This window comes from Rhinoderma darwinii, chromosome 12, assembly GCF_050947455.1.
Source record: "Rhinoderma darwinii isolate aRhiDar2 chromosome 12, aRhiDar2.hap1, whole genome shotgun sequence".
NCBI lineage: Eukaryota > Metazoa > Chordata > Amphibia > Anura > Rhinodermatidae > Rhinoderma > Rhinoderma darwinii.
The window spans coordinates 77,843,420-77,857,179 of NC_134698.1; the positions used below are offsets into that span (position 1 = coordinate 77,843,420).

Here is a 13,760-nt window from a genome sequence, read left to right on the forward strand (position 1 = left end):
TTATTTTTGGGAAATAAATGTATTTACAGTATTAAAATACAAAAAGTACGCCTGGCGGTAGTTAACACAGGTAGGAAACTCGTGACCAACAATTCAGATCAACCCAAATATCCAGTCATCAGGAGGTGTGCGGGACAGAGCGCCCCCTACATGTAGACAGGTGGTTCTCAGTAGAGGGAGAATGGAGGAGGGGGGAGAGGCACAACTTCATGCGGAGATCTCCATGCAGTTGCTTCCTGAATAACACTGGGGTCGGGTATCGCCATGTTTGCTGCATATCAATTACGTCTGTACATCAGGTTAATAGTGAATAGACAGCAATCTCTGTGTTATAAACCTACAATTCATCCACAGCTACTATATCGTGAAGTACAAGCGGTGCCCGGATACTTGGACACGTCTAAGAAGATCCTTTAGATAAAGGAGTTAATAACTGGAGGAGGGTGGAGGGGAAAAAGAAAACAAAATTAGGATGGAAAAAACAAAAAAAATAAAAAAAAAGTAGACGGAATTTTTGCCCAAATTTATTATTGGGGGTCAATGGGAAGGGCTGCTACTTGCTGTCCAGGTCAATTTTATGTTATTAGATCGGCTCACAGCTCATTGGCCAAAGCAGTTAAAAACGTTGGGGGGAGGTGGGGGGCGCTATACATCACATTCTACAACTGAGCACCAGTTTCCGCAATGGACCTAGCAAATAAAAACAATGAACATCAGCGTCTGGCAGTATCACCCCTGCCGTCCCACCCCCCCCAAAAAAAATAAGTGACTAAAATGAATTTCATTAACACTAGCTTAAATCACATCTACTATTCGGTGCTACATGATTTCAATACAGCTATATACGGTACAATTATACAAAAGAGGTGTTAACATCGAAAAAATACAACCAAAATAAAGATTGCAAACAAAACCTATTATTATAAAGACTGGTTTTTTTTTTTCCTTTTTGTTTTTTTCTATTTTTAGTTTTTGTTTTTTTTATTTTTACAGGAAAAAAAATATATACTTTTGAAGTATGCATTCAGTACAGTAACTGTCCATTCTTTTAAAGAAAATCTACTGCAAGCAAAAAAAATAAAAATTATCAACCTCCAGAATTAAACCACATAGCATTACTAAGCATATCCCCAAAAATAGTGTACAATATGCACACTTAGAAAAAAAATAATAATTCAGGAACAGGTGCGCGTCTATGACGAGGTGAAACGTCCAAATTTTCAACATTGTGGTGGAAAGTCTGGATGGGAATATGGGACAGGTCTCTCCTGAGGGGTGGGAAGAAAAAGGATGGGGGAGGGGCACTTTACAAAATACACTTGAAAACTGGAAAGCCGGGTAACAGAGCGTCGTAAGCACTGGATTGTAGATTGGTTTCCATTTAAGTCGACTACAGTACTTTTATCAAAATTGTCTCAGGTGATGAGGCGGCTTCTTTTAAAATGTATCCCTGGAAATCATGTACAAAGGGGTAGGCGTATTTCGGTCATACACCTGTAAAGATGCTGCGTGGGCTAAGACGTCTTTCCATTTGTGAAGTGTCACTGGTTATTTTTGGCTTTAGCGTGTGTTAAAATATGAGATTTCAGATTGGTCGACTGGGCAAATTTCTTGTTACAGCCGTCAAATGGACACACATAGGGTCGGTCGCCGGTGTGAATCCGCACGTGAGTGCGCAAATTGAAGTCCAATGAGAATCGTTTTCCACAGCCTTCAAATGTGCACTGGAAGAAAAAAAACAAAAAAACAGCAGAGAAACAATTACGCATCTTTATGGAGATCAAAACCAAGCAAATCTCATTAAATACAACACGACCGTATATTTCATCAGTAATTACGGCTCCATTCATTTCTATTGGCCATGGACACCTTTCAGTATTTTTACGGATCGGCGTCCGTGCTGAAAAAAAATTATAAAACCCGTCCTATTCTTGTCATTAATTACGGCAAGAACTCTCCCATAGAAGTCTACGTGAGCCTCCATAAATATGGATGGCATATGTTTATGAATCTGTATACCGCCCATATTTACGGAAGCGTTGCTATGCAATATGCTGATGACATCCTCTCTTTTTACGGATCCGCATATACGGATGCAACATGGACCGTATTTACAAACAGTATTTCGGGATAGGTGAAAATACGGTAGTGTGCATAGGGCCTAAAACGTCACTAGTAGGTCGATGAAAAAAAACAAAAAAAAACGACCTGTCCTCAAGTGGAACCACACACAAACAATATCAGAAATTCTTAAAGTGTAAGGCCTCATGCACACAACCGTAGCCATGTGCACGGCCATGATTTTCGGGTTGGCCGGCAGCGGAGTGTCACCCGCAAATCGTAGGCCGTGCATATGACCACGTGCATTATTTCCTATAAGCCCGAACCGCAGAACACGGCTATAATAAGACATGTCCGTTCTTTCTGCTGTCCAGGCTCCTGGCCCATGCACGGACCGCGGAAACCACGGTCGTGTGCATGGGCCCATAGGAATGAATGGGGCCGCAATTCTCTCGTGGATTTTCGGGAGAATTGCGGCCGTAAAATCACGTTCGTGTGTGCATGGGGCCTTACTAAACTTTTAACATGTCATAGGGACATGTCAGAAGTTTGGATCTGTGGAGTCCGACCACAGATTGTTAAAAAGTAGCGTCAGAAGTGCTTGAGTGAGAGCTGTGCCGAATAGTTTCTGAACGGCTTTCATTAGAAACCCAAGCGAGCGGTGTACGGATTCAGACTTTCTATTGAGCTCGTACATCGCTCTGAGAAAAGCCCATCAAAAACCAAGCGTCACGTCGCTCATTTGAGCACTTCGTTTAGTGATCAGTTGGGGTCTCAGTGCTTGGACCCCCACCGATCAAAACTTCTGACATGTCAAAAGTTTAAAAAAAACAAACTTTAGTAACACTTTAAAGATAATGAATAAAAAAACAATTATAAAAAAGGGACCTCCATCAATCAGCCGCAGAAAGCGGCTACAAAAACCACATCATTCTCAGGAGGACCCTGCAAGGCCATAAATTTGCACAAACAGCTCATTGATTTCAGTGGACAACACGTCGTTGTTAATTTCCCTTGTGGTGGTGCTGCAGGGGAATTGAACGCTTGCTGTCAGGTTCCTTTGCAGATTATAAATTTGTTGGAGGTCCCAGCAGTGGGATATCCTGTGATCAGTTGATTTTCTGGGGACCCTTCTAACAAAAGGGATTGAAAAAACTGGACAATCCATTAAGGCCTCCTTCACACACAGTTTTGATGCTGTTTTTTGGCTCAGTTTTTAACCTAAGTCAGAAGTGGATCCAAAAGGTAAGAAAGGTATAAAGAAAAGGCGGATGCATCTACTTTCTTTTGTGTCCACTCCAGTGTTTGGCTAAAAAACAAGGTCTGCAAAAAACCGGCATCATAACGGTGTGTGATTCTTCCCTAAGCCCTCATTCACACGCCGTCTTTTAGCATTTTGTAAATACATGTCAAAAAAAAAAAAAATCGGCATGTGTTCCATACATTTTCTACAGACGTTTTTCCTGGCGTTTTCAAAGTCCATGGAGACAACGCCAGAAAATAACCGATACCATAGAAAAACAGCCACTGACCCCAGACTAAAGCGGTGTGTGAATCCATCCTGAATGTCACTAATGTGCAGTAATCCCGCTGGAAGACATGCGCAGCAATTAGAGGACAAGGACAGACTTTGAATTGGTGTATGATTGAGCGGTAGGTACCTGAAACGGCTTCTCGCCAGTATGAACCAGCTGGTGTCTCTTAAGTTTCGAGCTTTCGACAAAGGCTTTCCCACATTCTGCACAGACGTGTACCCGTGGACCGTGTGTGTGTAAGTGTTTCCTCATTGCGGAGTTATCCCTGAACATCTTTGTACATCCCTGAAAAAGAAAGACACAGCAGTTTGAAAAATGTCATCAATGAAGACTTGATGGGACTTTTCCCACATAGAAGACTAAATCTGCACCTAATCAGAGAAGGTTGTCAAACAAAGCTTGAAGGTGTCGTCCAGGTGTAAAGTAAAAAAAAAAAAAAAATCTTAAACAATAAAGAGAAATAAAACTATATTTACCTGTTAAGCCCCCAGCATAGTCCCCCCCCCCCCCTGGTTCCCTGATGGTCTTTGTTTACATGGCAGCAGTGATGACGTGACTTGCAATATCAGCACATGACCACCACAGCCAATCAGGTGAGTGTTGTATTTTCATTATTTTAATAAATATTGTGCATGTTTTGTTTGTTTTTTAACACCTGGACACCCTCTTTAATAATATTTAGCCTTGTCAGAAAGATGTGCACCCATATAATGTATGACCGGAGAAAAACAGCATAAAATATGTAACGGTATTCACTCATCAATGGGTCACACTGAAGTGCTGAATGCTGCTGCTAACCTATGGTGGTCCAGAACATTCAAAATGAGCCACAAAAGGACCACCAAGAAGAATATATCAGGTGTACAAGCACCAAATTAGCTGCCTTTAACAACACCCAGCGGCTTCGGCTCCACGGGAAGTGCGAGGTCTGTGGTTCAGCGAAGTCTAGGGAGTAGGAGCTGACGATCACTTCCACCGCCCAGACACTCAAACACAAGACAATGCAGTCCGTCCCCGGGCAATAACTGCCTGTCTAATTTTCTTAGACTTCCTTCCTCCTTCTGCGTCATCAGCTAAGCCACGTAGTTATTACCTTATAGTATTCTACATGACTTGTCTTAGGTAGTGTTCACACATTGAGGTAGTGGTGCAGCACCACTGCTGCATCTAAAAACCCTGTTTTTAATGTTCCTGCAGTGCAGCAAAATGGCCTGCATGGAAAGTTACACTGCCATACTGATATTAACCCCTTCCCCCTGCTTGCATTCTGGGCCCTAATGGCCAAGCCATTTTTTACATTTTTCCATCGTCACATTCGAAGACCTATAACTTTTTTATTTTTGCGTCGGCATAGCTGTATAAGGTCTTGTTTTTTGCGGGACGACTTGTAGTTTTTATTGGTACCATTTTGGAGTAGATGCAACTTTTTGATCACTTTTTATCACATTTTTTTTAAGTCAGGATTAACAGAAAACAGAAATTTTTCCATTGTTTTTTATTTTATTTTTTACGTCGTTCACCGTGCGGGTTAAATAATGTAACAGCTTTATAGTCGGGGTCATTACGGACGCGGCGATACCAAATATGTGTAACTTTTTTGCTTTATTGTGGGGATTTTTTAAGGGGAAAATGTGGGTTTTTAATTATTATTTTTTTCACATTTTTTTAAATTAACTTTATTCAACTGTTTTACTAGTCCCTCTAGGGGACTTTAATATGCGATTCTCCGATCGCTATTGTAATACACTGCAATACTTTTGTATTGCAGTGTATTACTGCCTGTCCGTTTAAAACGGACAGGCATCTGCTAGGTCATGCCTGCGGCATGATCTAGCAGGCATTCATTACAGGCAGACCTGGGGGCCTTGATTAGGCCCCCTGCTGCCATCGCAGACACAGACACTCGGCGATCTTCTCGCCGGGTGTCGGTGGGGAGAGAGGGAGCTCCGTCCCTCACTCCAAAACCACTCAAATGCGGTGCACGCTATTGAGCACCGCATCTGAGGGGGTTAAACGGGTGAGATCGATACTTATATTGATCTCACCTGTTCGAGCAGGGACGCCCCCAGCCCTCAGCTACCTCTGGCAGCTGAGAGCAGGGAGATTTGACAGCTCCCGGCTCTGTTTACTTTATTCTAATGCAGCGCCGTGGAATAGCGGCGCTGTAGAATAAAGCCCATTAATGACCGCCGTGAAAAGGCTTATCGGCGGTCATTAAGGGGTTAAGGTCCTAACGTGCAGTTATCTTCCCTCACTGAAGTCAATGGGATGAAGGACGCACGTAACTGACCTTATGGGGGCAGGCAATCGTTCTCGGAGCATCATCTTCTTTGATTTTCCTTGGCTTCATTCTTCAAGGAAAAAAAAGTGCAATGTACATTATCAGTGTAGAAGAAAGGACTCAAACAACGATTTACAAATAAACTCCAGGAGTTTTATTTTAAAAGAACACTAAAAACGGTAGAAAATGCCCCTAAAAATATTACACAAAATCCCACCAATTCTTCCTTTAATATCCTCCTGAGAAATATATAAAGAATTCTTCTATATATTGCCCCCTGCCCCATCTCACAAACCTCATATCAGACCTTTCTTTTGCTGTAAAGCAACTGGCTACAGCAGGAGCTCTCCCCCACTGTTGTCTGCAATAGGAGACAAGGAAGATTTTCACAAGACTGCTTCAGGAGCATGCAAAAAAAATCCTGCACAATGACAAAAACTGGGGGCATTTTTTTTGTCTATTTACTTTTATCATTAAAAGGGTTACTAGGATTTTTTTCTAATGAAGGTTTAATACGGCTCAAACTAAAAAGCTAATTTGTACCAATACTTACCTTAGTAATTCAGTGTCGTTCCTGCGCCGCTGATCTCCAGTCCTTCCGGTTTATCATCTGTACGCAATCATGTGACATCACACCATCATGTCTGTGCTGACAGGTCATACAGAAGGGATGGCTGCAGCAATTACGTGACGTCCAGTCTCATGGGCATCACGTACAGACGATAAACAAGGAATGGTATCTGGCTGAGCAGGAATGGCACAGAATTACTAAGCTGGTATATGGATGCTTACATTTCTAGGTTTACTGCACCTATCAACCACTAAAAGAAATGAATGCGACCTACTGGGCACTGATGTAAGGAGGGCAGTGAGAAACCACATGCAGTTAAAGAATCAGCCACTTTCGGGGGCAGCTTTCCTGCACTGGTTGCTTCTTGCCAGCCTACTGCAATCCCCTGCTATTAAATGGGCAGTGAGAAGTCACTAAAAAAAAAAAAATCAATCCACAACCAGACACGATCATATTTTAGGTTGTCAATTAAAAAGATGGAGATTTAAAGGGAGCGCAAATACCTTGCAAATTCAGCCAACTGCTTGGGGTCAGACAGATCAATGCCTGGTATTCCCCCAGGTGGGAGTTTCTTTCCCGTCATGTATTCCGAGTAATCGGGTGGAGAGTTTTCACCAATAATCTGTTCCTCCACCACCGTTTCATGGTCAATGTCCTTCTTATCATCTGTAAGGAAAGAGAAGATGAACCGTATAATTTGAAGGTCTCAAACAATGTGCAAATTAGAAGCAAAATTACTCTCTGGAGGAGACACCTGTTAACGCGTTCTACAGCTCATGAGGATCAGTGCCGTGGGAAGAGACCTTCTGCCTGATATAATGTGCCCTCAGATACAGATAACACGGGACACGCCATGCCGTCAACACTAAACACTATGGTTGTCAGACAGTCAACATCCCACCCCCCATCTGTTTCGCACCAAAATAAAAATAAATAAATTGTATAGTTCAAGTTATTCAACTACGCAGGTAGGAGTCACCCTTACCCAATCACTGTGCTATGATATGTAGGACTGTCCGTTAAGGGATTGTCTGAGCTTTCATAAAACAAGGCTACAAATCGCATTTAAAAAAAAAAAAAAGTACTTTACCCACTTTGAAATGTTTCCCCGGCGGCTTCGGTTTAATTCTTTGCCGCAATGACGTCCCATCTCTCCATCACGTGACCCCTCAGCCAACCACTGGCTGCAGTGCTGACATCCCGTACCAACTGACATCACCTTTGCAACCAGAGCTCTGCAGGGTCACATCACGGAGAGACGGGGCGTCATTGCGGCACAAGAATAAACAGCTGGTGGGGGCCGAGACACAGGGAAGTAGAGAATTTGGAATTTTAAGCTAATTGGATACTTCTGTCCGGGTTAAATAATGCGCAGACGTCTGGGTTTATCAGGTTATCTTCATTTACAACAGGAAAGAATAGAAGGATAACTAAACTTTCAAAAAACTTTTGACATGTAATAAGTTTTGATCGGTGGATGTCTGAGCACGGAGACCCCCGATTGCTAAAACAAAGTGGCATAAGGGCTCAGATGTGCAGTGTGCTGCTTAGTTTCTGAAAGGCTTTTCTCGGAGCTGTGTATGAGCTCAATTTAAAAGTCTATGAGCCCGGACCACGCTCCGAGGAAAGCCGAACAGAAATAAAGCGCTATTGCACCCTCCCAAGTGTTTCTGCCGCTTTGTTCTAGCGATCAGTGGGGGTCTCTGTGCTCGGACCTCTTCCAATCAAAACTTCTGACATGTCAAAAGTGGTTTAAAAGTTTAGTTAGGCCTCATGCACACGGCCGTGCCTGTAATCATGGCCCACAATTGCGGGCACGTCCAGCTACTGATGGTCGCCTGCATTTTCGGGCCATGTTCCCATACAAAGTATGGGAGCACGGCCAGTTAAACACGAAAAAACGGACATGCTCCAGAATTCCCGGCACGGACACCAATCCGTAGCGATACGGAAAGGTGTCCGCGGCCAATAGAACTGAATCAGGCTGTAATTACAGCCAAATTTATGGTCGTGTGCATGGGGCCTAACCCTTAATAAATTAAAGTGCACCTTTAAAGATCTTGTGAAAGATCAGATCTGAGAGTATTGAGCCCTGTAAACGGCTGATTTTGTTGGGCGCATGTAAGAAAGTGTTCACTTGTTTGTAGGCCCTTTTACACGGGCCAATGATCGGGCAAACGAGCGTTCATCGGCTGATCTGATCGTTTATACAACACTAAATATTATCGTGTAAACAAAAACGATCGCTCATCCCCATACACAACCAATCATTGCTCCTTGTGAAAGAGCAAACGACCGCCGATCAACGAGAGCGGTCTCATTGATCGGGGCTCGTTTTCACGGTCCATATTGGCCTGTGTAAAAGGACCCTTACATTATTCAGATCTGCTTCATAGCATCGGAGTCTTGGAGGCAGTCAGGTGATCACTCTTGCCAACTCAGCTGGGGGAACAAAGGAATAGGAATGTAGAGACCATTCAAAACTCCTGTCCCCCCAAGAACAGACATTGGGAGACACAATAAATTGTCAACAGGCTGTGCCGAGCAAATGTGCTTGATGGGAACATGGACCAGGATCTCCCTTTTCTCAAAATCAGTGAGGACTGCAGCAGTCGGACAGCCAGCGATCACACTTTTAGGGCACCTCTAGCTGATATGCCATACATTTTTTTGTTGTAAAACGCATTTAAAAGTCACAGAACTGAAGCCTGCAGCGGAGCTACTCCAATGACCCCAAACACTTGTCACCTACTATATGGACACAGGTCACAATAACACCTCTAATGCACGGCTTCTCAATCTGTGGCGCTCCCCAGTTCTTGCGCATTTCTATTCATGGTACTGAACTCCCTTCGGGCAGGGGGACTGGCAGCTCAGTAGAAATGTTAAATTGACAAGAGTCTCCAAGAATCTCATGTATTTATACTAACGCTCCTACTGAGCGACTTTACGTGAGGTAAGTCAGGAGCCGGCACAATGAGCCAGTAAGAGACTGCTCCTATATGCGCCTGGCTGATATCTACTGAAGCCGCCCCTCGCCGGCCCGTCAGTACAAGAGTTGTAATAGGCTGGTGAGAAGGATACAAAGCACCTTGTTTGACCATCAACACCGGAGCTTTCCCCACATGTATCCCCACCAGCGCTCCAATCTTATAATTATTAAACTTTACCCCTACGATTTCAGGCGCAGGAAGGATTTACGTAGGATTGCAACAAGTCTCCTAGTCCTTTTATCATCTCTAGAAGCGTCTCAGCGGTCCTATTTCTGCTGCTGTTGGGGGAAACAAAGATCGGACAGGTTGGATTTAAATATGGCCGATCTTGTTTCCCCAGGAAAAGAGCGTTGCCGAGTGTCTCGGGGCAGCTTATCTGCCTTTCCTTATTGCAGACCACATGTACGATCTGCCAATCCAAACATGATGGAAGGTTTATATGTAACTCCAACAGAAGTAGCTCAACAAATAGGAGCAGAAGAAATGGCAGAAAAAGTGCCCTCTACTACTATAGGCCTAGCAGAAAAAAAGTCTGAATATCTCCGTACTACGGTGCCACACGGAGGAACCCAGAGTGCCTGCAGCTCCACTGTAGAGACCCCGTGTGCGGCCGTACAGACCCTGAGCACAACGCCTTATTGTCCTAAATGTGCAACAGACGTGGCAGGAAAACGAACAGCAAAAACAGCGAACGCCAGAAACCCTTTATTATAGAAGCAGTTTTTAGAGGTGTTAATACATGTGGGTGTTGTATTAACAGGCAGCTTTTATTTTCGGTGCAGTCATTGTGTCTCTGCTGCAGTTAACAATACGTGCAAGTTTTTGGTGGTTTTCGCTCTATGACAAGTTCTTGTAACGGTTCCTATAGAAGCTGCGATCCTAGTACCTCATGTAAAACCGCACTTACAACGCTCGCTCATATTACAGAAAATAAGGCCCAAAGCATCCAGACTTGTCAGTGCTGAGGCCTTCACACATATACATATATATATCTATCTATAACATAGCTCTCTGCTCCTCTCCCCGACACACAGACTTGTCAGTGCTGAGGCCTTCACACACACACACATATATCTATCTATAACATAGCTCTCTGCTCCTCTCCCCGACACACAGACTTGTCAGTGCTGAGGCCTCTACCTACACACACACCTACACACACACACACACACACACACACACACACACACACAATAGATCAGCTCCTCTCCCTGGCACACAGACTTGTGAAGTGCTTCATGTCATTTCACTTTCTGTTTTGTCGGCACACGACTGAACGTAGTGAACAGATGTTTTTTTCCCCAGTGTTTTTCTCTATGGGTATGTTCACACACGACGTAAACACTGCGGATTTTCCGCAACAGATTTCATAGCGGAAAATCTGCAGCGCATTACATAAGCAGCAGAGTGGATGAGATTTGAACAAATCTTATCCAAATGCTGTAGAAAATATCTGCCAAGAATCAGTAAATTGACCAGCGGTGCGTTTATTTCTAATACCCAGAATGTCAATTTATGCTGCAATCGCTGCTCTTTTACCCCATTGAATTCAATGGGGAGGTGAAACCCGCAACAAATAGCAAATGTTGCGATTTTTGCGGCGGAATCGCAGCTTTTCCACTGTAAAAACGGCAAATTAGAAAATAAAATAACCTGTGTTTAAAACAAAAAGGTTAATACTCACCCCCCTGGCGTTGTTCTGTTCTCCATTCAGGCCGGTCTCCTGGGATGACATTTAATCCCATGTGGCCGCTGCACAGTCATCCTGGGAGTGGGGCTGCATGGAGAACAGAGGGACGTGTCGCTATGGAAATGCCAGTGAGGTAAGTTTTGGTTTTCACCTCCGTTTTCTGCAGCAGCGATTCTGGACAAAAATCTGCATTACACCTTGGTGCGGTTTTTCACCAAAAATTCCCTGCAGGTTTTAGGTTGGATACACGGAATTCTGGCCAAAAAAAAACGCACAATTGTGGTGCAAATATAGGAGAAAAAAAAAATAAAAAAAGTTTATACTTACCCTGTTCTCACCCCCGTTGTCATAGTGACACGTTCCTCTGTTCTCCGTGTAGCCCGGCCTCCTGTGATGACGCCGCAGCAGTCACGTGGGATAAAAGGTCATCCCAAGGGGCCGGGCTGCACGGAGAAGTTGGGGGAACAAGGTGCTGTCGCTATGACAACACTCAGGTGGAAAGTAGAGACTTTTAATAAATGTAAACAAAAAAAAGTTTGTTGGATTTTTTTATTTGTTGCGGTTTTTATTTCCCTATTGAAGTCAATGGGGGGAAAACCTGCAACGAAAGGGAAAAAAAAAACAAAAAAAACTGCACTGCAGGTCAATTTATGAATATTTTCGGGGAGGATTTTTTTTCGCAGCGTGTGCAGGAGAGTTATTCAAATCTCATCCACTTTGCTATCACTGTAAATGCTGCGGATTTTACGCACATAATTCTGTTCCGGAAATTCTGCAACGTTTATGCTACATGGGAACCCGGCCTTAGACTGGGGGCCTATAGACAATGTCCAGGGCCAGTCCCTGACAATAGATGGCGCCATGTGTTGTTGCACCACCCTGTACGGTAACTGCAAAACAGTGTACAAAAACCATATAGTACCTAGTATACTTAGTATCAGTATTATACAGTACAATGCCCAAATAACAGAACTGTACACTGGCCGTATGATACCTCCATACAGTTGCCTTTGTAACAATGCCATACAGTGCCACCATCATATACTGCAAAAACATAATGTACAGTGCCAAATAACGCCTAAGTGATAACCGCCATACAGTGCTCAACGAATACCAACAGTGACCAAATAACAGCTCCGTACACAGTCATCTAATGGTAGTGCTACAAAACGTCTAGACAATGCGGTCATACAAGTATTACGATTTCATGTAGTGCCCACTTCAGCCAGTATGAACAATGTGCCCTGTGCGACTGCAGAGATTGCCCACCCCTGAGGCTAGCCCGATAGACTTTAGTAGAAATCATACCAAAAATGTGCAAATAATACAATGACCCTCAAACTGCAGCTCGTACACATGTAGTGCACAAGTAAACGCTGGGCAATGGAACAGAAGGCCCTGACATCATGGACGCAGACTTCCTGTTACCACCATTGGGGACTAAAGACAGGAAGTCTGGTGTTCATCTCAGCTGGAGGGGACAGATTGGGGGGCTTGGTGGCAGTCAGAGAGCTATGTATGTGGTGTCCGCACACTGCCCCTGTGTATGACGACCACTAGGAGAAGACTCACTGATCATGTAAAGACAAACATGACAATATGCAGAGGAAAAGATACAGAAGCCAGACATCGAGACTATCTGTGACCATTGACCGCGTCATCTCCGGCCCTTCCTAACGCAGACTGACCACTCATCCAGGTCTCGTCGTGTGAGGTCAGTATGGATGGGATGATCACTATGATCTAACTGAAGACAAAGTCAGGCCCCAATCACAGGGACAATATCCGGAATCCAAGGTCCCGAATACGGAGCCGGTGCGGACCTATATATTCCCATCGTATGGTCGTTTTTCTACATACACGGCATGCTGTATAAGGGTGCCCCACACATATAGCAGGTTTTCCGCAGCAAGAGCCGCACGTGTTATGTGCAGATTTCACCCCTTCTACGTTGAAAAGGGTGAAATCCGCAATGAATATCCAGAACAGAATGAGCACTATGTAAATGTCAATATCCGCTGAATGCTCCGATTTCTGTGCGAAAAACGTTCAGCATCTTGTGGATGAGAATCTTTACACATCATCCACTAGCCTGCAAATCGGGACAGAAAACTCGCTACGTGTGTAGGGTGCCTTAGGCTTCGTTCACATCTGCGTCAGGGATCTGTTCTGGCGTTCAGTCGGAGCTTCCCGTCAGGATGGAAACCATAGGTCTCGGTTTGCATCATCATTGATTTCAATGATGACGGATGCGGTACAAATGGTTTCAGTTTGTCGCAGTTTTGCAAGGGTTCCGTCTTTTTGACAGACAATACTGTAGTCGACTGCGCTATTTATTGCGTCAAAACGATGGAACCCGGTCACAGCGGTGACAAACGGAAACCTTTGGCAACCCGATGGAAACCCTCAATGGAAGGGCAAGGGTGATGTGAACAGGCCCCTAGTCATATAAACCCCATACAAGTCATACAGTGGGTCTGAAAATACAAATCCGCATTCTGTTTGTATAGGATTCTGCAATATGGGAGAAAATACAGAAATAATGACAACGCAGCACAACACGAGTTATCTGTAGGTCAGGTCTATATTTCAATAGTTGTGTAAATGAAGCCATAATTCACATGAATGC

At 43.9% G+C, this 13,760-nt stretch overlaps 1 protein-coding gene across 2 annotated transcripts in view; it reads right to left on the bottom strand.

The window, feature by feature from the left end:
* YY1 (YY1 transcription factor) overlaps window positions 1-13,760 on the bottom strand; it is a 17,396-nt gene continuing 3,636 nt past the window's right edge. Inside the window, exons 2-6 of one of the 2 annotated variants that reach the window (XM_075844202.1) lie at window positions 6,952-7,114; window positions 6,173-6,238; window positions 5,887-5,947; window positions 3,723-3,881; window positions 1-1,724 (exon numbers count right to left, since the gene is read on the bottom strand). In XM_075844202.1, coding sequence (XP_075700317.1) covers window positions 1,542-1,724; window positions 3,723-3,881; window positions 5,887-5,947; window positions 6,173-6,238; window positions 6,952-7,114 — 632 coding nt within the window. In that variant the 3' untranslated portion in view covers window positions 1-1,541. The remainder of the gene's footprint in view (window positions 1,725-3,722; window positions 3,882-5,886; window positions 5,948-6,172; window positions 6,239-6,951; window positions 7,115-13,760) is intronic. The other variant, XM_075844203.1, reaches the window with a different exon arrangement.